This window comes from Rhea americana, unplaced genomic scaffold (genome assembly GCF_003343005.1).
Source record: "Rhea americana isolate MKP2758 unplaced genomic scaffold, rheAme1 scaffold_60, whole genome shotgun sequence".
In the NCBI taxonomy this organism is placed as follows: Eukaryota; Metazoa; Chordata; class Aves; order Rheiformes; family Rheidae; genus Rhea; species Rhea americana.
Window position 1 is genome coordinate 1193035 of NW_028186757.1, and position 23538 is coordinate 1216572.

Sequence of the window (23538 nt, forward strand, 5' to 3'; positions counted from 1 at the left end):
GTTAAAGGACAATTTGACCTATTACCATCCATCGTGACAGGATGATTAAAACAAATACATTATGAATGAACATTTTTCCTAATGCTGAGTTTTATGCTATTTTGTCCCTCAATAGAGAAAAAGATAATGGCTAAGTATGCTGTAATTTTCAAAGTCCAGTGTCTTAATTTAGGCAAATCAGTCTATAGCTGGGTGCTTAGACAAATTGAATGGGTTTAAACATGTGCTGATTACTGGCAACTTCCAGTGCTGATCAGCTCTCTCAGTGAGATAGGTCTGGTGCCTAAAAATTGATTGCATGTCCAGCTTTAGATATCTGAATGGAAGCTTATAGTATAAAGACTTTTTTTTTTCAGTCACATTGTAACATATAAAAGCACTATTCTCTTAGAGCAACTTGTAATTACAGTGAAGTAGAGGTAAAATATCTCTAACCCTATCAAGTAGCATATAAGAACACAAGACATATCTAATGCTATTTCTGGCTTCTCTGCATTAGACTACAGCATATTTATAACAGGTTTCATCATCATTACTCATTAGGTAATGTGCAAAGCCATATACTATATCATTTAAAGACACAAACATAAAATACAGTATTGCATGCAGATAAGTATTTAGCTTTACTCCAGTATTATTATATTATGTATAAACTATTTATGTAGTGCAATTTTTATACATAAAAATTATAAGTAAATAAAATATCAAAAATATTTTAATATTCACAAAATAATACAGATGTTCTAATAAACAATATGGTAAATAGTTCAAAATGTACTGGGTTATAGTTACAATCATCTTAAAAAGCATTTGAATAATTCATCAAATTAAGACATCCAAGAGATTAATAACAAAATATGGGAAGCAATAGAAAATCAAAGGATTCATTTCAAGAAAGTATAAGCATCCTGATCTAGGGGAAGGTGAGTAAAGAAAAAATGTTGCCTAAAAAGTAACAACCTAAAGCCAACCTGTTCTAAGAAGCAATACGAAGAAAGAAATGTATCTAATAAGATTTTTAAAACACAAAGGTACTCACTTTCCCCTGGTTTTTGAAGTTCCACAAAATTATTCCCCCAAGTATATTAAATTAATTTTAGCAGAAAAGATAGAACAGACCTTATAATGAATAGGCCAGCATGAAGAATCTCAAATATTATTAATGGCAGGTTAAGCTGCTTCCTTCCTTATTTTTCTAAGAAAGCTTAAAGCTGTTCCAGCTATTCACTAAAGATTGCTTGGTCCTCAGTAAGCATCGAGAAGATGGTTGCCTATGAGTTACATCTGTCCTCTGTGACTATAATTCTTACCCTACTCATCTATATTTGGTAACTGAACTCATGTTTCAGCCGACTGCTACTATCTGGAATTCCAGGAGAAGTAACATTAGGCCTGGAAGTGACACAAAGTTCTGTGCACTTTGGACTCAGAAATTCAAAGAACTTAATCATTTAAATGATTCCTTTTTGTTGCATTTAGCACAGTATTTCAAACTGCTTTAAAATATACTGGAATATTAAAATGTGAATTTTACTTATTATCAAAGTGCCTATCTCCACAAGGAACAGAAAACATAATATGAGACTTAATTATGGAAGAAACAACTTCTTTACTTGACATTTTGCCTTAACCTATTTCTTGACAAAATTATTCTTATGACAATAAAAAAGAGAATTAGCTTTCTCTACTAAAAATAGTTTAAAACTGATAGCTTTCATGTGTACCTTAATCTTCTAAGAAAAGAAAAAGCTTTTTTAAATTTATTAGCATAAAGAATACAATTTTGTGCATAATTTAATGGAAGATAATTATATATCTGTAATCACACTACACTGTATAAATAAATTTAATCATTCATTTTTAACCTCTTGAATGAGGTAATCTTACCATCAGAAAATAAGCATGCTTAGCAATCACACATACACATCACTGTGAAAAACATGTACGTTTTATAAAGAACGCAGAAAATGCACTTGCTGGTTTCCATGGCCCTATACACTATAATTAGTAACTGCAATTAATTTTCCTCTGCTCTCCTTATTAAGGAAGTACTTTCACCTCACCAAGGACTCCTGTGAGAGTTTTGCCTCAGGAAAGAGAAATTTTCTTTCAGAAAGCACACCTGTGTCTTTTTAGGTACATCATTTCCTTTGATACTCAGTAAAAGGAAGAAATAAACATGAAGACTGCTGGTTTAATCTATAGACTTCATCACACAATTTCCAGAAATAGAAGGAATGTGTGAGTAGAATTGTTTTTGCTGGATACCAGCCTATTTGAAGAAGTTAAATTCTCTAGAGTAAATAGGAGAAGTGGTAGCTCCAAGAGGATACTATAGATTTTTGTCCCTTCCGCTAGTCCGTTATGACTGTCTGCTTATCTAAATTCTTTCTGTGGGTTTGCTCTTCTTAGTTCAAGGTATTCTAGACATTGCCCTTCCTTTATTATTAAGGCTTGCTCCCTGATGACAACCAAAGTGCAGCGGACCCACTGTTGCGATAAAAGGGCACGAGTGACCTATGGTTCCCTATGCGCCCAGCCCACCTTCACAGGATACCAAGTGTTGGTATCACACATTATCTTTCTTTGCATCTTCATGTAGGCAATGACTGTCCCCTAATCAGAGTTTCAACAGATTCACTGTTCAATTACTGATAATATTATCTAACTTCACAATGCACACTGTTCCCACTCTCATGCCTTGGGATTCTTACCCTGTTATTATGAAATTAATAGAAAGGATTTTATTACAGGTCATTTTACAGTAAGTTCAGCACGTCAAATAGGAACAGAATCCTAATTTTAAAAATTCCAGGTTAAAACTATACAATAAAGGAGTCTATCATCTACCAGTTAACTACCATATGTGTAATTTCTAAGCAGTCACCCCTCCAAATGGTATCCAGACCCTGTGTTGGGCACCTAGTCTCTCCACTAAATGCATGAGAGCTAGGCACCTTGGAACGAGAGCCAAAAATAACTGGCATATGAACTGCCTTGGGCTATCTTCAGCATTTCCTGCAGGGAGGGGGGTGAATGAATTCCTAGTTCTTGGAATTATATGTTTACATTGTCATTTCTGGGAAGAAAATATAGCTGCCTGGGGACACTTAGAGATCATTTTTAAAGGAACAGAGCTTTTATGAATAAAGTTGCACTGTTGATTTTGTGTACATCAGATAATTTTACTTTTTGTAAAATATATTTATTTTTATTACTTTTTTTTTACAGTGTAGAGGCAGAAGTACTTGCCCAGAAAGTGGAAGATGGGAGTGCATTTTATTCCTAGTAGCTTTAAGTGTTAACAAAATACTGGTCATATCTCACAACCTTATTAAGGTAAAGTTTTATATAGCTGTATTAAGCCATTTACCAGATTTGTACAACGTCTTTGTATGAAGATTTAGGGAATGCTTATATTCTTAGGTCTATGCCAAATCTTTCAGAGACTTAATTTCTGATCGAGACCTTTCAGTTTTACTGAAAATGTAATGTGCATGCTCCTTTACTAAAGCAGTAGACAATAACAAAACACTATCAGCAAATGCCAGCAGACTAATATTTTGGAACAATGACACATTTTGAAAGATAAGTACGTGCAATAGTATGCAATGATGTAATAATTTTACATTTACACATAAATTAATAATAAGTAATGCAAAGAGGATAAAGGATATTACATATTGCTCCATTCCTATGCAGTATTGCAGCAAATTCAAGTGACGAACAGAACTCCAGAGACACATACTTTCCACTATTGCCAGATTTGGTGGGACATAGCTGAAACTACATTAATAGTTTCTAATACTAGTCAGCCTTAAGACATTTAAAACCTCAGGTCACAAACTATAAATCCGCTTTCCAAGAACCAAATTCAGTGCGTAGGCTTCAAATAATAACTTTGCTTTAAAGGCTGCTCCTACTTTAAGGAGGAGAGGCAGAAAAAAACCCCTTCATTGCCCACAGAATCCTCCGATGATTCTGAGCAATACATATTTTTTTTCCTTCGGTCCCTCTATTTAAACCATACCATCTCTGATAGTTCAAAAAGATTCTGGTCACCTATGTTTAAGTGCAATGGGTCATGCCTTGCCATAGTTTGATGCCACTTCCCTCAATAATACAAACATATTCAATTTTGCCTTTAAGTATATTTGTAAATTTGTTACATAGTTAGAACTAATCTGTCCTTTCTATAGCTTGGTTAGAAGACAGTACTACAAATACCTACAAAGACACTGTCGTATGTATATGAAGGTGTCAAAAATAGTGAAATAGCCAAATAGTGTCAATGGTATTCAAACAACTTGGTTTTCCCAAGTTTCTAGAGACTCTGCAGGAGTGCAACTCACATGCTCATACGACTTCTCTTCTGCTAGCAGTGGTATTGGTAGCTAGCCCAGAAGAAATATAACAGTTGTTAAAGTAACATGAAACCTGTTTTAAAAAAAAATAGTAGTAACAACTCACAGCAGCCTTTTGCAGGATCTCTTACCATCGAAGTGACTGAAAGGCTATAGGTAGTAACAATTCAGTAAACTTAAAAACATCAAAATGTTCCAGAATTAGCAGAGTTTAGAGTAGGAAAGTCAACCATAAAACGGAAAGATAGTAACTTGCAAAGAACACCATTTCTTAAACTGGGCAGGGATGAAGCTTCTCCATCTAAGATCTACTGTATTTGAAAGTCTTGCTGAGACAATGTACACCACACAGAGAAACCTGTAATTCGCCTTATCTCTTAGCTACAAGAGCAGTCATTATTCTCTCTCAAGATGCCCTCTTTTTTAATCTTGACACTAGATAGTCAAAAACTGAACTGATGGACAAATTGTTACCTCCTGGAAAGCACCTTCAACATCCCCTGAAAACTCAAAGGAATTCTGTGAGGAATCTGAGCCCCTGTGTGGAATGATTAATATGCTTTTGCATCAGGGGCTGCCAGGCACAGCACGGCCTCACGGGGCAGAAACACGGAGCTGTGCTCCTTGCCAACAAATGCCAGGGAGCTGCCTGTACTTGGGCTGAAGGTGTCCCCGCCGCAGTTACAAGCTTGCCTTTGGCCTGCTTCAGCCTTGCCAGTCACGGGTTCAGTGTTCCAACACTAGGCGCTGATGGCGGAAGGCAAGGCGAGGGGCGGCAGCCGCCCCTCTCCCTCCCCGTGAGGGCCCGTCGAAGAGGGCGCCTGCTGCCGGCTCATGGCCGGCACGGCTGCCTCGGACGAGGAGGCGGGAGGCGCGCACCAGCCCCTCAGGTAAGGGAGGGGGCAGCCGTGGCGGCTGGGAGGGTGTTGTGGCGCCACGGAGCCCCGGCCGCAGCCGTTGGGCGGCCGTTGGTCCGCGTGCCGAAGGGCCTAACGGCTGCTGAGCTCGCGCGCACGTCGGGGCTAACGGCTGCCCCGCCCGCCGCCGGCAGCTTCCTGGGGCTCCGGGCGCTTCCCGCCTGCGCCTTCCTGACCTCAAAACTCTTTTTTCTTTTCCTCCCCGTTCCTCCCCCCAGCACGGCTACAAAATGGCCAGGGAACATCTGAAAAACTAAGTCGGCTTCCTGTGTAGGGATTTCCCAAATATTTTTCGGTAGGAGCATGTGTGAGGTAAGAAGTTTTGCGCTTCAGATTGTGTTTGCCTCAGCAGATCTTAGACTCCCTAGAATTTTCCCTACCCCATTTTGATGCTACAATTTTAATTAATTCGACCTACTCAAGACATTTAAGGCAATATTAAATAATTACCCTGGCTTTGTACATCTGTCAACTCACAGGGATATGAGAGGGATATGAGAGGGGGTGCGAGGAGGTTTGAGCAGATAGGCATATTTTACTTCTAGTAATTGCTGAGTGCAGTGTTTAATAATGAAAATTTAGTGCCTAAAAAGCTAAAATAACTATTTTAATTGAAGTTACCCTCTTTTCCTGATGGCCAGGATTTTGCCAGTTCCTGGGAATCTAAGCTGTCTCCTTCCTTCCCTCCCGACTTGGGACAATTGTGTCCACAGTGTCAAACTACCTCTGATACAGCATGATAGGTACTTGGGGAGTTTTGCTGTGGAGTGTGGTAAAAGTTGCTAAAATAATCTAGTACGAACATTAGAAATTTAAGCTGCTTTTTTATTGTGTCAGCTCAGCGTAGTCCTACACAATTTTCTAAGGAAAAAAAGTGAAATAAATTAATGACTAACTCAAAATATTATAGTGGAAAATCTATTGTAAAAGTAACACTCCAATTTAAACAGACTCACACTTCCTATGCTGTAAAAAAGGCAAAACGAACTATAAGCATTAGGTAGATACTTAAATGCTAAGACTATGCAAAACTGAATTAGCAATATTCTGGTTCCTCTTACGAAGAGTTTTCTTCTGAAGGATTCAGCATTCAAGACCATAGCTGTAATTTTGTCTTGTTTCATTTCACTTAATTGCTTCAGCTGTTACTATTCTCTAAATTGATTTTGTTGTATATTTTGTAAACATTGGTTGTATTTATATATTAACTGTAAACTAGTTTTCACTCTCTGTAGCATATCTGAACAGTATTATCCATCCCCTTTATCCCCTGTGTAGTATTAAACTTTTGCTTAAATTTAAGTATGTGCTTCAGCCTCTTAGCTGTTATCTAAATACCTTTGTGAAAAATATCTTTCGAACAAGTCTGATAATGACACTGCCTGTCATAAAACTCATAACATAGCAGGCCTATGATAAAACCAAGGGTTTTATAGCATCACATGGTATCTTTTTCTATGGTATATACTAAGTGTTTATCAATGTAGTTCAGTTAGAACTGTAGTTCAGTTTCCATCTGGAAGATGATCTCCATCAGATTAATTTTAGCTGCAAGCCTATAGTGCATATTTTACATGTTTGTATTTGCAGCCAGTCATGTACTCAGATTCCTTTTTAACATGTGAAATGTGTTTGATCTGAGCAGGCACAGACAGTGCTAAAGTTCAATAGCAGACTACAACCTCTGTTTTTATTAAGGGATTAACTTTGAAAAGTGAATATGTCTTTTCAACAGACTGTGAAATGCTGATCTCTAGAGATCTCTTAGTTCTCCTTTTCCTTTTATGATAATATTGCTTTACATTATTTTACCTTTTAAACAGCTATTACATGCTATGTCTTTTGATTATGCCAAATGAATTCCTGTGGTCTGTAGAAAGGCTCTTCCTGCCACCTAAAAACGTAGCTAATGCAAGATAAGTGTAGACAGCTGTGTATTGATGCCAGAAGTCATAGTGCTAAACAAAGACAAATATGTAAGAATGTGATATGCATACGTCTGAAGAGAGGAATTAATACTGAAGGAGGAACGTTAAGAGAGGAAGTAATCAGCTCTTAACGCCAGAATAACTAAAAAAAAAAAAAAAAAAAAAAAAAAAAAAAAAGTAGAACACAGCTGGCAAGTTAGAATGAACTGCTGAGAGATTTGTCAGTCGCTATCTTCTATTAGGGAGACACTTAACTCAGGAGTATTTTTGGAAAGAGTTTCCATGGAGTTGGAGGGACTTCAGGCCTTTTGCTTTTTCCTGATTGGCCAACAGACAGGTGCTGAAAAAGGTGGTAGCAGAAATATCCCAGACCTAATGGGTATCACATAGACAAGCAATGGCAACTTAGTTTTTGTTTTATGGTAGGCTGCATCATGTCAAAATTTAATGGAATTTTTGCTTCTCTCTGATAAGAAACAAAAAGTGTTTGAACTAACCACCAGATAACGTCCGCTGAAAATATGGCAACTTTTGTTTACAACTTGGGAGTGGTGTATTGCTAAGGAGCACTCACTTGATAGCTTAAAACTAATACGATATGTTTTTCCCTTCCAGAGTGAAGCGTTCTACGTACTTCTGAGTTGCAGATACATCAGCTTTATGTTCTAAATGCCCATGTCCTTCAAACAGAAACTTATTATTCCATTAAAAATGAATTGTATCACTTGTTTTTAGAGGTAAGTCACGTGACAAGCAAATTATTAAAAAAATAGATGCTTTTAGAAGGAACATAAAGGAGGCCTCCAGAAAAGGGGAAGACAGGACGCTTTCAGAGGCGATGAAGGCTTGTGTCTGAGGGCATTAAGAATCCTTGTATTATTTTTGGAGCCAGTTTGGGGAGTTTAGGGAGTTTGGGCCCCCAGATTAGATCCACTGGATTTGTCAAAAGTAAGAGTTAGAATTTTGACAGGGCATTGATTTTATATGTATAATAAGTACATCCATTTTCAGGCATTACAGCTTTAGAGTCAACAATTAAACATTATGAAGCATGAAGGTACAGTCTGGATATTGTGGCATTGATGGACTGGAGGAAAGAAGTCCAAGGTTTTTAAGTAACACAAGCTGTTAAATGTGTTTTTCGTTTAGGCAGGATCCAAAAATATAGCTTTATCCTTTTGCTAAACAGTGAAAAATCCTGAGGAAAATCCTAATAAATTGTCTAGACAAATTCTGTGTATATTTAGAAAGCAGTGATGAAAAGCTGGTTAAAAAATATATTTCAGACATAACGTGGTGTTTTCGACTTGCCAACAAACACGAAAAATGCCTGATAAGGTACGCATGCCTTCCTGACCTGTTTGATAAACTAGTTAGAGTCAATATAAAGAAATCAAGTATGCAGTTGCCTGTAGGTGTTTTTTATATGCTTTAAATTCTACAGCATCACACATGCATCTTTGTATTGGATGTTCTCTACCAAAGAAGGACATCTAATTCTAAGTTCTTTTATTTCGTAGTTGTTGAATGAGATTCATTTATTTTCAGTGATATTTTACACTGCAATATTCTGATACTTTTTGAAGCTGGTGGCATTAGCCTAGAAAAGGGAGCAGACTGATCAATGAGCTAATGAACTCTCTTTAGAAGAAGAAACGTAACAGATAATCATGTAAAATACTCAGTCAGAGGAGGAATGTGGACCTGGAAGGAAGCAGGCCTGAAGAGCTAAGACAACCACCCTTTAATGAAGACTGTGATGCAGGTATGTATATGGGTGGTGAAAGCTATCAATGAGACAAAGCTATGAGCGTGCTACAGAAACAGCAAATCATTCACCCAGATGTAATACTGGAAAAAACACTTTAAAACTGTTCTGAAGACAGTTTCTATCTTTGTTGTCAAAACTTGACAGACTGTAGAGAACCTGTACATGAAAGATTAGAGATTTTTATGATGCTTTCACAAAAGGGTCTGAAATTCCAAAATACTCTAAGCAATCAGGTATATTATTTGCTTTAAAATTTGGGCAACAAGAGTAAAACCTGGCTGTAACCAGTAGAAGTTAGATAATAAATCTATTACTGAAATTTTTTTTGCGATAACTTTAATTGTTGTAGAGTTACACAGTTGCATATAAAGGCAGGTTTGGCATGCAAAAAGCAGGATCCATCAGAGCCAATCAATCTAGACTTTACTGGTATAATGAGAGAGAGGGTGGGTGGTTCTGTAAACAAACCAAAACCAAACTTCTTTATTGCCTTTGCTGTGCCCTCCTTTTCCCTCCATCCTAAAGTAATCCAAACGATCTAGAGAATTGTTTGTGCTAACATGAACAGTTTCAGAGGAGGAATTAGCTATCCTTTAAACAGAATTAGGGTAATTATATATAATATGTCATTGAATAAATATATGCACACATACTACTACAATTTATAGATATACAGCATTGAGGAATTAGTTAAAATCCACAGAATTTTCATGTCAAAATAACTGTTTACTATATGAGACTGTATTGTGCAGTTTTGTAATTGATGGGTGTACAATTTCTACATAAATAAGCCATTATAGCACATTCTTATCTCTGTCACAACAGATTATTTTGGACTATACCTTCCAAGCAATAAATCAAAAGTAATCTTAGGAGTTTTTCTTAGGAATCGAAACTTAACTTCCATATCACAGAGTCAGCTCCCTCAGAAGCCTATAAAAGTTATCACCTCTTTCTTGCAAGCGTAATTAGATGGGTTGCTGGTCAACCAGAAACTCTCCTTTTATATTTATTCTGCAAGTTGAATGGTTGATGTTACAATGAAAGCAGTGAAGCAGATGGTTTCCTGTGTAGCCAGTTTTGATGCTCTTCACTTTCATGGGCATTTGTCCCAGAGTGAGAGTGAGTGCCCATTTTGGGGGGTTTGCACAGAAGAAGGAGTGGCAGAGACTGTGCTTAAGGACACTGTGACTACTTAGTTAAAAGCAGATTCTTTAAGGGCTGATAACACGAAAATAAGGAAGGAAAGAAAGGGCTCATTGTAAAATGTCAGAGGATTTATATGGGTTCCAGCTAGCCTTTGTATGCTTGCTTCTGAAATTATTTTGATTGACAGTTGATTTCTGACAGAACAGAGGAATTGTTTCCAATATTTAATTTTTTCTTGTAACTCATATGATAGATACACATGTTCCATCCCACTTACTGTTTGCTAGATCCTGAAGCTAGTGTGTGGATTTGTTTTGAAAATCTACTCTTCAAAACTGCGAAATACGTGTTTTAATTTCATATCAGCTTTGATTCTTGGTAGTTAATACATAGATAATTACATTGAAATTTGCTGGAAAAGAAATTCAGCTTATCTCAGATGCTGTCAGGGCCTGGAGTGCACTAATAGGCTTTAACTGCTCTGACCAGCCTCACCTGGTGCCTCTACCTGCAGTCCTGCCAAGGGTCCTGGGGCTCCATTTAAATTCAGACTTGTTATAGTTGACTGGTTTTGGCCTTCTTCCTGACCTACTGTTTTGATTTTCTTGGTTGACCTTGGATTTGGCTTACTGCTTTGCTTGATGATCTCTGTGCTATTGATTGGGCTGGTTGGTGTCACTGTCCTGCCCCACTCACCTGCCCTGGACAGGGTAACTGCATCCCGTCAGTGAGGGCTTTGCCTGGCCTGGCCTGGCCTGGGCTGTGGCTGCCCTCAGCTCCTGGCTGGCCCTGACCCTAAGGGAGCACCCCGGCTCTTCCTGCCCCTTGGCAGTTGCAGTGATCTGTTGTAGCTGTGTTATAATAAATGTTAATTACAGCATTTAATTTTTCTTCGTGTTTTCTTCTTGGCTTCTCAGAAAACTGAAAAGAAATGTAAATCACATTTTCCTTTAAGTAATTCTTCATGGTCTCCCAGAAGATTTTGCTGCTGCATTAAATGAATGCAACAACAAAATAAAGAATTTTAGCCCATTTCCACTGATTGCTTCCAAAATGGCTAATGTGAAACAAGAATGCAAACTTCTTTTGGAAACTGGTAAGTGAATATTCTGTTTTTACGAATAAATATTTGGGACTGCTTCTCCCCGTTCAGCAGTTGCCGGTACTTTTCAGGGGCAGCAGGAGCAGCTCTTGGACTGAGTTCTGAGCCCTGGCACTGCTGCCAGGGCACCTTGTGAGAGCAGGCAAGAGCTTCCAAGTGTCCCCACCTCGCAAATGAAACTGACCCGTGTGAATCCGGCACACTGGGAACAGAAACCGAAAGCAAGTGGGAGAATGCTGGCTCAGGTGGCCTCGGGAGTGGCCTGGCAGCAGCGCCATAAAGGAGCTGTGGCGACAGGTCAGGCAGCACAGCAGGCAACGGAGGCAGGTAGGGCCCAGGCCTGGGGCTTGGGTTGGGTTAAGGTTGGGGTTGGATTTTGAGTTGAATTGGGGATTTTGGATAGTAGTGACAGCTGTGTTGGGGTTATGGTTGGCCTGGGGCTTGGACTCAGGCTGGCACCTGGGTTAGGATTGGGGCTGAGGCTGTGGCTAGGACTGAGTTTAGGGTTGAGCTTTGACTGGGGTTAAGGTTAGGGGCTGGGATTAAGGTTAGGTTTGGTGCTGAGGGTGGGATTGGGGTCAAGTTTTGGATTGGGTTTATGTTTGAGACTGGTGTGGGGTTAGGTTTGGATCTGGCACTGGCATTGATGTTAGGGTTATAGTTTGGGTTGCAATTACGGCTGGCAGAAGCATTGCAATTGCAGCGGGAGTTGAGGTTACAGCTGCACAAAGTGCCTATGGGCACCTCTAGTGAGCCTGGGATGAGGTGGTCTGTGTGCGTGCAGTGGGTGGGCAGGGACACTGCTGGGGTGTGATGGCTGCTGGCGGGGTGTCCAGCTGCCCCTGTCTATTCCATGGCCCCGGAAATGTGCAGAAAAGCTTTAAGACTTTTTTAACTGGAAATATACATACATGAGTATGGGCAGGTGTAGTTCTGCTTTCTGTTTTGAGAGGACAGCTGTTTCCTATGTGAATGACAATTTTAGCATACAAATACATGCATTCATCTCAGAAAGAATCTCAAGCCTTTGATACAACTTTTTCAATTTAAATAAGAAAACAGAGAAAAGTTTCAAGCTTATTCCTGCCTTGACGTAAAATACATATGTGAATGCATAAAAAGTGAGCTTTATGTGGCTGTATGTATATAGACTGCTTACATTTAATGAAAATACGTATTACAGTTCAACTATAAAGTTATTTTAAGCACACCACTGTAATAGAGCATTCTATGTGTACAGTATTTTACAATGAGATAATACAAGTGTATTTTGTTTCCTTTTTTTACAATTTTGTTTCTTAGAAGTTTAATGCAAGGTGAAAATCAAAATGAGAATTTCAGCTTAGTTTTGGATTGAGTCGATGAAATCTGAAAAATAGAGGCTGTACTTTATTTTCTTTCTTTCCTTAAGAAAATGTGTAAGACTAAAAATTAATTCTAAGGACCTTGAAAAGACATGCAAGTAATTTTTTTTCAGGTTGTAAAGAGTTCTGTATCAATTCCTGTACAGTCTCATCTGAAGATGAAACAGTCCTTTCATGGTCTCTGGAAACTGAAGGATAGCAGTATTAAAGGCATATGAATATTGCAGTGGCAAATATTTCAGTGATAAATGCTGCATGAGCCTATTACCTGAATGGAAACTGGAGAAAACAAGGGTTCTAAGTCTAGAAGAACTGAGCTGAAGTGGTAGGGAAGAAGCAAGGTTATCCCAAGCTGTTTGTTGTTCTGCTCAAGAGAACACAAAACTATGACTTTGTAAAACAGAGACATAGCCTAACCTTTATTCACTCAAGATTTGAGAACCCCACCCTAAAAAAATGAAGATAAAGAACTAAAACTGAATTACAAAGTGGAACTGGTACCAAACCATGACCACATAGTGCTTAGAGTGGTAAGGATGTGGCCAGTCTGCTTGAGAGGTGACTAAAATGAACAGTGCTGATGCAAGTCACTTGGCCCAGGAAACAGGCCATATTGATATAGCCAAAATAACAAATGATGTCTAAGCCCCCCCCCCCAAGCACCCAACAAATATGTAATGGTCTTGTAAACTTCAACAAAGACAAAAGATGATGTGTTCCTTATACCTCATAAAAGTAATTACTGATTTGAAGATGAAAATATGTCTCGTATATATTCATAAAATGGTTTCTGACTTTTCTTAAAGTTTTATTCCAGTATAGCTGTGAGGTAGATAATCTAGTGGTTCAAGTCTAAGAGGATACCATATTTTCTCCAAATTAGCTTTTGATTACTTAGTTTTCTTTTTTAGATACCAGAAACGAGATCTGTGATGGACTCTGCAGAAGCTGATTTCTGGAAAGTTGATGATGATGATGCCAGCAAGAGTGCTAGTAATGATGATGAAGACAATGAGTCTATGGACAGTGGGAAAATAAGTTTAACGCGACAGTTTAAAAGGGAAGGCGTAGAGAGTGGGAGCACAAGTGACTACGATGATGAGAATGAGACCAGTGATAAAGAAGAAAAAACTTTTATGCAGATGCTTAAAGAAATGGCAGATAGAGAAAAAAAAACTGAAGACAGAGATTACAGTAACTTTTATAGTACCTCAAACAGTGAAGAAGTAACACAGCAGGCGTCACAAACTGAAGGCAAGGATTTTAGAGTTCTCCAGGATAGATGTGATTCCCGACGTCCTGGTGAGGAGATACTTTTAGCTTATGCTCATGTCTCTGGCTTTTATTATAGTGTTATACCCTTTGGCTTTTTCATAATTAACTGATGAGTTATGGTTATAGGGTTCTACAAAAAACTATAACTCATATTTAAAAATTATTCTAAATTATTCTAATTATTTTAGAAAGAGTAAAACATCTTGGATTTCTGGAGAGGTTGAATCTACACATTTGGACATCACTATCACAAGCTGAGTAAGTGTGCTGGGGTTCACTGAAAAAAATATAAATATAATTTAAAAATTTTTTCTTTGAACTAAGTAGACATTGCAGGGTAGTACCCCTCAGAGCAGCTATGTATTTGTCATTTAGGTTTGTTGAAAACCAGAACACATAGCCACATGAAGGAAGCCTTGTAATATCATAGAATGTCTACCCAAAGATTAAGGATTGTTGGCAGGTTTTAGGAGCTAATCTGCAATTTTAACTTCTACTATTTATTATTTTTCAGAATCTCTAGCATGCTTTATAGCATTTTGAGCATGTTTCCTCACCTATTTTAAGGCTACTTGTGTTACGGTGTTTACTTCTTTTTTCACAGTTTTCCTTTTCATATGTAGATGCTATGTCCACATCTGTTCTCCTCTATGATCTTCTGTCTCTTCAGATTCTGGTTCCTTTCTGTGCTTGGTATGGAAAAAGATTAGCAGTACTGTCACTAAAAATAAAATGTCTTCTCTGCATTCTGGAGATGACATGCCAGATATTAGTACTAATAAATGGCAGATAATTTAAATGCCTAGAGAGATTTGCATAGTTTTGGTTAATGAGAAGCTCCTGACTGCATTGAATATCAGATTGGGCCTGCTTAAAAAAAAAAAAAAAGAGAGAGAGAGAGAGAGGCTGCTTATCCTAGTCATGAAGAAAAGCTGAGTCTTTCCAGATGTGTATATAAGGTGGTGTGTATCAGACCCTTTTGACAGCCTTGAAGAAAATAAGCACATTCTTACCATTACTACATGGATGTTCTTTTGCTATGTAATAGTATTATTTTTACAGTGGGAGAAATGGCATTTCTTTCAAGCGCTGAATCTGCAGATAAAACTGAAGCAATACCCCACATAATTTTGAAGTCTGCCGTTAGTGTGTCTTGGCAATTAGGAATGAGATACCATAGACAAACTAAAAAACAGAGAACCTTCACTGAAAGGACTTGTCTCTTCTTTATCTGGACCTGCTGAAGTTCTTCTCTCTCCTTGTTTTGTCCTGAGCACATCATGCCCCTGGACATTCACAGATATTTAGGCATCTGAAGAGTGTGGTTAATTCCTAGGATATACTCAAAACTACTGAGGGCTGCCTGTTTGTATCTGTCATTTTTCCACTGAAGAGGATTTGCTCCTAAGACTGGGGGGGTATGGCCTAAGAGAAGCTTAATGGCAGAGTTTATTAACATTCATATAAATAGTTTTCTTAAATGGGAAGGGGATGAAGAAGTCTTTTTATTCTTTGCTGTCTTGAAAAAATGCATCATGATTAGATTGCTTTTGCTGTTAAGGTACTTTTCATGGTAGGGACATTCCTTGGAGGAGGGGGGTAATTGTCACTGTTGTGACAGTTTTTGATATCCCAGTGGCTATATTTGTATGGAAACAGTCAGGAATGCTTTCAAAATCTGTTTTGTGGTTGTCTCCGGAACAGCACCTGTATAAGCAGACATGAGCAAGAGCTGCCACAAAAGTTGCAGAGGCCTCAGATGTTACAAAAGTATCCAAAATTGTAGAGGAGAGAATAGTGATATATTCAATAATTGAAAGGATTGCAAGCTATTTATGACTAACTTTAAATCCAAGAAAGATGGTTCACTATATATTTTACTTATGCATTTAATGACTTAATTAAGCAAAGCATTTACTTTAAAGTCTATTAGTGAGGAAATTTCTTCTGTCCTATATCCATAACTTTTTTTGGAGTAACACTATGTACTTGCTGTTTTTCTTTTCTTTCAGTTATGTCAGTCTTTTAAAAGACTTTGTGGAGTCTGAATTTTTTGTGATAGATGGAGATTCCTTACTGCTTAAGTGCTTATGCAAGGAAACAGAATATCTAACCTTCTTTTACCGAGTTGAATGCTTTCTGCATGACTTCACTGAAAAAGGAGCAAAATATGTAATTGTTTTCTTTAAGGTACTGAAAAAGTAACATTATTTGTTTGCTGTTTAAACCGCTGCACTTTTTCGAAAGGGATTGTCTGATTCTGATCAATTTAGGAAACGATCTGTTTGTTGTATCTGCAATAGAGAGAGATGTGTGACATTCAGTGGGAATAACATTTTCCTACCTCTTCCTTGCGTGAGACTTACTTTCAATTTTACAGTAGATTTTAGGAAATGCAGTAATGTATTATAATTCGCATCAATTTTTGCTGCACAACTAACCATTAATGTCCAAATAATGACAGTTCCACGTTGTCCTGTATGAGATTTTACTTTCATTGTATCATACATAGGTTGAATTCTATAAACATATTTAAGATTACTTGAAAATTAATAACTTTGTTGGTCCTGTCATGGAAAATTTATTAGGAAGAATGATAGCTCTATAGAAACAAAAAAGTAGATTAGAAATGATGTATGGGAGGATGCAACTAAAAGGATCTGGAATCACTGCTAGGGATGGCCAAGTATTGCAATTATTCTACAGTGCTTCCTCTTCTATATAATAGCTGTTGAAGTCTTTATTTGTTGATCATTCATTCCTTTCATATACCTTAAAGAGGAAAACAAACCAGAAGGCACAATAGTTTGTGTTTTTCAGAGACAGAAGATGTTTTTCTTGGTTCAGTCTATCTCATGGTTTAGCTACAGAGCTCAGGAGCCCATCTAGTATTGTGTTTGTCAGGCAGTGTTTGCAGGCTTGGGGCATGTGGGGAAGTGGGCAAAGGAGCATGCATCAGCACATAACTAATCTGTGAAAGTGGTTATTCCTTTTCTCTTTGGGCTGTTTTCAATCACAGGAGATACAGATCAAGACTAGTACAGTTGGCACCACTCATTCCTGACACATCTCTTTCTTTTTGTTTGAAAATACAAACGTATAAACATAGTCATGAAATGAAAATACTGCAGCAGGCATTTACCAAATAGGCTGATTAGATTTTCACAGGAAATCTTAATCTCTCATTTCTCAGCTTCTGAGATCTAATTTTACAACTTGACTGTTCTTTTGACATGGTTTTTGTATGTGTGTATTTATGTGGTTTTTTTATATATGTGTCTATTTACAAAATATGTATAAATATATATCTGTATATAGACAGATCTATTTATTTTTCTTTCATTTGTATACCTTAAAAATATTTTTGGTTGAATTTGCTTGATATGAGTGGTGCAAAATTACTAGTAGTGTACAAGGGAACTTCAATGATATGTGAAATATAACAGCATTATGACACGTGAACTGTAAATAGAATTTGAATATGAACTTATATACAGTACTTGCAAAAACTGAATTTGAATGTTGTTCACTGAAATATAGCTGAGTAATCACATTGACTTCATTTTCTACAGGATGCAGAACAAATGTACTTTGCATATCCCCATTTTCTTTTCCTGCGTACTGCGTTAATAGAACACCTGAAGCATAACACAGACATCAGTGTTCATACAGAGTTCTCGAATTGTTTATCATCAGAATGGGAGATTTTCCTGAAAAACAGCTATCCTTATTTCATCATTGTATCTGATGTAGGATTGACCTCTCTCCAAACAGACTATTTATGTATCTTTATTGCTCATTCCTTGTCCAAGAAAATCAATGTTGTGCTTACGTCAGGACAGGAATATGATACGCTTAGAGTTTATGGATATCATCTTCAGAGTTTGTGGAAACACAGATTATTCTTTCAAAAGGTAAATTACACAACTTCTTTGTGGTTTTGCAGTCACAGTGTTACAGTTATACAAACCTGATACATTGAAAAGATCTCAATATGGATATTAGATTTTACATATTAAAATTATATAGCAGTGATGCTTGGCTCATTTTATATATCTTTCATCTAATACTCTTGAAATCTTTAACAGATAACTGTTATGACTTGTGACAAATTCCTGCCCCATTCTCCATAGTGTCATTCTAGCCTATACTGCTCAGCACTGCTTCATCTTAGGGAGAGCTCTCCTAGCAGAGGGTGGAAAGTGATGTGACAGGCCCAAAGCATTATTCAATCTGCTTAATGCTAATGTAACTCCTCAGGCTGGACTGAGAATTTGACTATTACATTCAATAATGAGTAGTTCAGTCCTCCCTGAATTTCACTGTGTAATGCCAGTCCTGTAGGCAGTCCGACTGAAAGCAGTGGGATCACTCTGTGTTAATGATAGCAGAATTAAACCATAGCATCCTCAAATTTCACATTGTCTTAAAATAGCTAGTACATTTATCTAAGTTTATATTACAAGTTCTTTGTAGGGTCAGAAGTAGGTCACTGACTTGGACTCACAATGTGTTTTGTGTTTTCCATAAACTGCTTTTGATTCTTCCTGAAAATAGTGTTAAATATACATGATAAAATCCTTTAATATTTCATGTTTTATCCACTGGAACATAAGTTACCATGTCTCCTTTTTCTTTTGATGTTCCCATTTGACATCCTTGTTGATAATCATGATATGATAAAAAGCCTGCTAGTCTCAAATACAACCTTTCCCATAATTTCAGTAGCCCTTGTCTTAGTTGGCTTGCAATATGCCAGGCAAGACTAGAATTAGGCTAGGGATGTGATGCTTGATGAAACTTTATTTAGAGAAATGTTTCTTGTAGGCTGAGGTTTGATATATATATATATATATATATATATATATATATATATATATACACACACACACACACATAAATTTGTTTTCCATCTGTGTATGGCTAATAGTCCTTCATGCATTTTGTCTGTTGACTTTCACATATAACTTTGACTTCTGCACTTCTTAGCATGAAAAAGATCTGCAATGTGCCTGTGCAACTATAGTCAGGTACACAGCAACATCCCTATGTCTGTATGGACATCTCAAGCTGAGCCTGAAAAGCATACAAAAAGAGGTATTTAATGTTTTGCTGCCCCCTTTCCTCCCCCCCTCCCCCCCCCCGTGGCTATCTTTCTCCATTCCTATTCCTGAAATTGTCTTCTAGTCAGAATTGGGGGCTGTTTCCCTTATCCTAAAGTGACACCCTGAGGACACTAATGTCCTCTCGTTTTTCAGTGTTTTTCACAGCTACTTGAGGTGGTCTGTTAAGTTTTGCTCTTTACGTTCACTGAAGCAGGATGGTTCAACTGGTTGGTGAGATCCATCTTGTGGAGTGCTTCTACCTTGCTGATTCCTTTTGTCTAATGGAAGATGGGGACCAGCCTGTTAGACAGAAAGCTGTATCTGTAAGCACAGTGCCATATAAGGGGGTCAGAAGCTTGTCCATTGCCTCAGCCTCCGTGGCAGCAGCTGGCTCTTTGGTTAGGATGATGGAGGGTATGTTCAGCAGCTGCAGATGAAATTAGCAGCAATCTAATCTGTAGGGACATCTCAAAACCTAAATCTAGCTGCTTTAGCTGCCAAGGCTTGCACACACTGTTAGTTAAAGTATTCACAACAATATTGGGGATATTTTTTGAAGAGCTGGGTTATAGTTGCAAAGCTTACTTTAATCAACAATGAATAAAACAATGGATTATTTAATCTGATTTTACAATATTTTTAACTTAAAAATATGATACTTTTATGGTACCATAATCACGTTTAGTGATTAACCTGCCCATTCTATTTTCTTAAACGTTATACTGCAATGTTGTGGATCTGCTTCTGCTCCTATTCAGAACAATAACAAGATTTTCTTTGGCTTTAGTGGGAAAGATACTGATCCATCAAGCTGAATATTTAGTCCAGAAACAGTTGTTGTTACTCGCAAAGCATTTTAAAGTCAGTAGAAACCTGACTGGATGCTAATAATATTTAATTTTATTATGACTACCTTTCCCAAGGCAAGCTCAATAAGTAGGTAAACCACGAGCAGAAAAGCATCAGAGTGCCGCAACGTTTGTCACTCCCGGAAGCTGGTAGCAGCGAGGATTCCTGGTGGCTGGCAGGGTAGGGCTTCAAAGCCCAGGCCTGCCCCACTGTCCAGTGTGGGAGCACGGCAGCTGGGGGCAACGAGGGGCAGCCCTGGGCATCAGGTAGTGGATGGAGGTGGGCCAAGCGAGCCAGGCCATCAGCCCGTAGCTGGGGTCTGGGTCAGGCCTGGTGGGTGTTACCAAGGTCAGACACAGCCCCATGATGGCCAGGCAGGGCCGTGAGGACAGGGGCATAGTTTTTGTATTCATTTTTCTTTTTCTTGTGGAATTATATACAGGACAAGATTGATGCAGCTTTTTGTAATTTTTATTGAAACAGTAATTTGTGCTATTAATACTCTTTTGACTACAGATATACCAGACCATTCTTCGTTTGAAACAGCTATGGCCTGAAGGATCTGACATTAGACGTACGGTCTGTGTTCTTGCCTGTGCAGTGGTATTAAAACTGTACAGCAACATGTTGAAAAATGCGGACACTTCTGTGGGAGCAGAGAAAGAACCATCAGAAAGAGTAAATATTTTTAACTGTTCTCTCAGCACAGTCATCATAACTGTTTTGCTAACAGAAGAGATGGCTATCCTTCTAGATCCTAGCTTGAAGAGGGGCCTAGCTGCTTCTTTTGTGATTGCACTCCATAAGCGGTTTTATTCAGAGAGGTACTCTAGGCACAACTTCTCCAAAGGAGCGTGGCCTATCTGTGCCTCCTATGGAAATGGCTGTTTCCAAGGAAATTATTTTACCCTAGGAGTGACTACCTCCTAGGGTAAGAAGGAAGGTTTTACCTTAGAAAGTAGTGGTGCTCATTATTTTTCCTTTCCTTACATACAGTAGCATAGTAGTTTTTACAGAAGAATACAATTTTTCTCAAGTCATGACATCATTTTTGTGACCATACTACAAGCCTTATATTTTCATTAACATATATAAGATGCTCTATGAGGAACATATTCTGTGGACTACAGGACATAGATACTTCTTCAGTATGCCTGACCTACTTGTAATTAGCACAGCTTGTTTTCTGTACAGTTTTTTTGCTGTGCAGTTGAAAAAAGAGCATAGGACTATATCTAAATATTAACTTTCTCTCTTAAAATAATACCATTTCTAGCCTGACATGCTGACAGTTGTTTTTAAATTTATCTTGTTTTTAATGTTCTTATTCTGGAATTTCTTTTCTTTTCTTTTTTTTTTTTAAAAAAAAGAAAAGATTTCCATTGTGACTGATCCTTAGCTGTCAGCACTAGAAAAATGAACATTTTGAACTAGGTACATCCAGAAGTAATTATAATGCACAAATCATACAAATAGATAAAAGTTACTAGTTGCTTTAACAAAGTGGGAATCACTGAATTAAATTAAGTAGAGGTGAACCTAAGTAGAGGTGGATGCAATTATTTTAATGAAGGATGTAATTAACTTTTTATCTGTCATCTCTCAACAGGGAGAGAGTAAACCACTATCTCCAGAAGAAGCAGCTGATCTCTGTAGAATGCAGTGTCTTACAGTGATTTTTCTTCTTCATATGCCGCTTTCACGGAGAGCTCAGATTAGGATCATTAAATTCCGCTGGACTGAGCGAGTTTTACCATTAATGAAAATGGTATGTGTAGCACTGACTTACTTCCACTGTCATCAGGTGCAATTGTCATTTCAGTTTTTACTTTTCTTGGTATGGTACTTTAGTCCTCTGATAAGATCAAAGAATGCAGTGTATCTGCTGGAAAGTCTCTTTCTGATCCAGGAAACCATAAATCTCTGAGGCTAGGAGAATGTGAGAATATCCCTGTATATTTTGACCTCTTCTTCTTAGGCATCTACTATTGGCTAGGGTTAGTGATGGGATGCTGGGCTAGATGACCTTTTGGTCTCACGCTTTACAGAAATGCTGATGGCAGGTCTTTGTGTTAAAGTTACTTATTGCAGTAAAGGAGAGCAGTGAAGGCTTTTAGCTAAAAGTATGCTATCGAGCTGTTTTCTAATCAAGAAGTTGCATAAGAGCATGCTGTTTTCCTTGTCTATAAAATCTGGGGTAGTTAACCTTACTTTGCAGATACTTTGGTCCCTCCACATGAAAAAGTGCTCTATAAGGATGAATTTTTTGGTTTAACAGTACGAGTTCTGCACACATTTTGTTCTGACAAACCTAAGTGATACCAACGATTGGAAATTGGATTTAACTTATCTGCCTGACTTAAATGATGACTCATTACTCAGAAACCTGGCACATTACTATGAGATGGAATACTGTGAAGGTATTTACCTTTGTTGAACAAATTGCTTTCTTATTTCAAACTTTATTAAGCTGCAAAATGAAAATAAAAATGTTTGTGCAAGCATATATCAGCATAATTTTCTAATTACTGGGCATAATAACAGATCAATTTTATGGAATAATAGGGGAACTTTTTGTTCAGAAATGAGTGTAGAAAGTCACAAATTCAGATGTGTCTCATCAGTATTTATGCAGGATACTTTCCCACGTCATATTTCTGATATGTCATTTATAGTTCTGCAAAGGCAGCGTGGTACAGCATAGGTGATAAGAGCTCTGTATCACTGTTACTAGGTAGTCTCAGCTTGTTCAGCTTGTTTGTTTGTTTGTTTTAGCCAGCTTCCCATCTATTTTATTTTATCTTAGTGCAGCACAGTCAGAGTGGGGACTAGATTCTATCCTTAATATAACTATGACATCAGATTTTGTTTTCTTAGTTTCAGATAAGACTGATTCAAAATTTGATATTATCTTGTAAATACATGAATTTGGGAGCTGGAGCTTTAAAAACACCGTCAGATGTCTTAAGACTACAAGAAAGTTACAGAAGCTGACGAAGTAACAGGATATGGATAAATATTCTTTCAGGCTAATTCTGTTTACTTGCCAGCCTGTGCTCCGAGCACAGGCAGTCTGTCTGAAAGTCAAATAGAATTTTCTCTTTATGAATCAAGTGACAAAATCTCCTGTATGTACCTCAATAAAGCAAGTGTAGAGGAATTTTTAAGGGAAATATAAATCAGGAATATTGAAAACTTTGTGATAGTTTCTATCATTTTGGGGCTCTAAAAATAAATTTCTGATCCTACTTTGCAGAAGAGGAATGTGAGAGAAATACTTCTTTTTCATGAGGAGCTTGTGTACTTCCATAGACAGTCCAAGTCTGGTGCTCTTTGCAAATTATGTTTTGCATATCTAGTTATATATACTCTGGCCTATTAAAAGCTTTGAATGTGTGACATCCTGTCCTAGCTTGCTCTAATGCCCAAAGGCCTTAAATAGGTTTGACCTCTTCATGCCTGATGCTATACAGGTGAATAGGTAGGTTTTATCTGAGGAAAATTTATTTGTAGAGCTCCTAATTTTCTTTTTTTCTTTTCCTCTATGCAGGATTTAAGTTCCAAAAGGAGTTGGGGAAAGAAATGGAGAATGAATATCAATTTTTATGGGATACTATAACCAAGTTGGCCGTGAAATACGATTTCGGAGATGCTTTCCCAGTACGAAATACCTCCCAACTATTTCTTGAACAGAAACAGCCATTTTTTAGAGGT

The 23538-nt window shown here is 37.6% G+C and overlaps 2 protein-coding genes across 11 annotated transcripts in view; one reads left to right on the top strand and one right to left on the bottom strand.

Annotated features, from left to right (window-relative positions):
- The window catches only part of PALLD (palladin, cytoskeletal associated protein), a 211623-nt gene extending 210367 nt beyond the window's left edge, over positions 1–1256 (bottom strand). The window contains exon 1 of one of the 2 annotated variants that reach the window (XM_085319862.1): positions 1120–1253. The gene's annotated coding sequence lies outside the window, so the exon portion shown is untranslated. Of the gene's footprint in view, positions 1–1119 lie in introns of both variants that reach the window. The other variant, XM_085319864.1, reaches the window with a different exon arrangement.
- A 3781-nt stretch (positions 1257–5037) lies between these two features.
- The window catches only part of DDX60 (DExD/H-box helicase 60), a 54450-nt gene continuing 35949 nt past the window's right edge, over positions 5038–23538 (top strand). Inside the window, exons 1-14 of one of the 9 annotated variants that reach the window (XM_085319858.1) lie at positions 5038–5254; positions 5500–5593; positions 5899–6024; positions 7825–7946; positions 11047–11225; positions 13507–13897; positions 14059–14128; positions 15883–16060; positions 17443–17784; positions 18860–18967; positions 20341–20502; positions 21434–21592; positions 22103–22244; positions 23375–23536. In XM_085319858.1, coding sequence (XP_085175984.1) covers positions 13528–13897; positions 14059–14128; positions 15883–16060; positions 17443–17784; positions 18860–18967; positions 20341–20502; positions 21434–21592; positions 22103–22244; positions 23375–23536 — 1693 coding nt within the window. In that variant the 5' untranslated portion in view covers positions 5038–5254; positions 5500–5593; positions 5899–6024; ... (1 more) ...; positions 11047–11225; positions 13507–13527. Of the gene's footprint in view, positions 5255–5499; positions 5594–5898; positions 6025–7824; positions 7947–11046; positions 11226–11363; positions 11559–13506; positions 13898–14058; positions 14564–15882; positions 16061–17442; positions 17785–18859; positions 18968–20340; positions 20503–21433; positions 21593–22102; positions 22245–23374; positions 23537–23538 lie in introns of those variants that run through there. The other 8 variants (XM_085319857.1, XM_085319852.1, XM_085319854.1 and 5 more) reach the window with 8 other exon arrangements.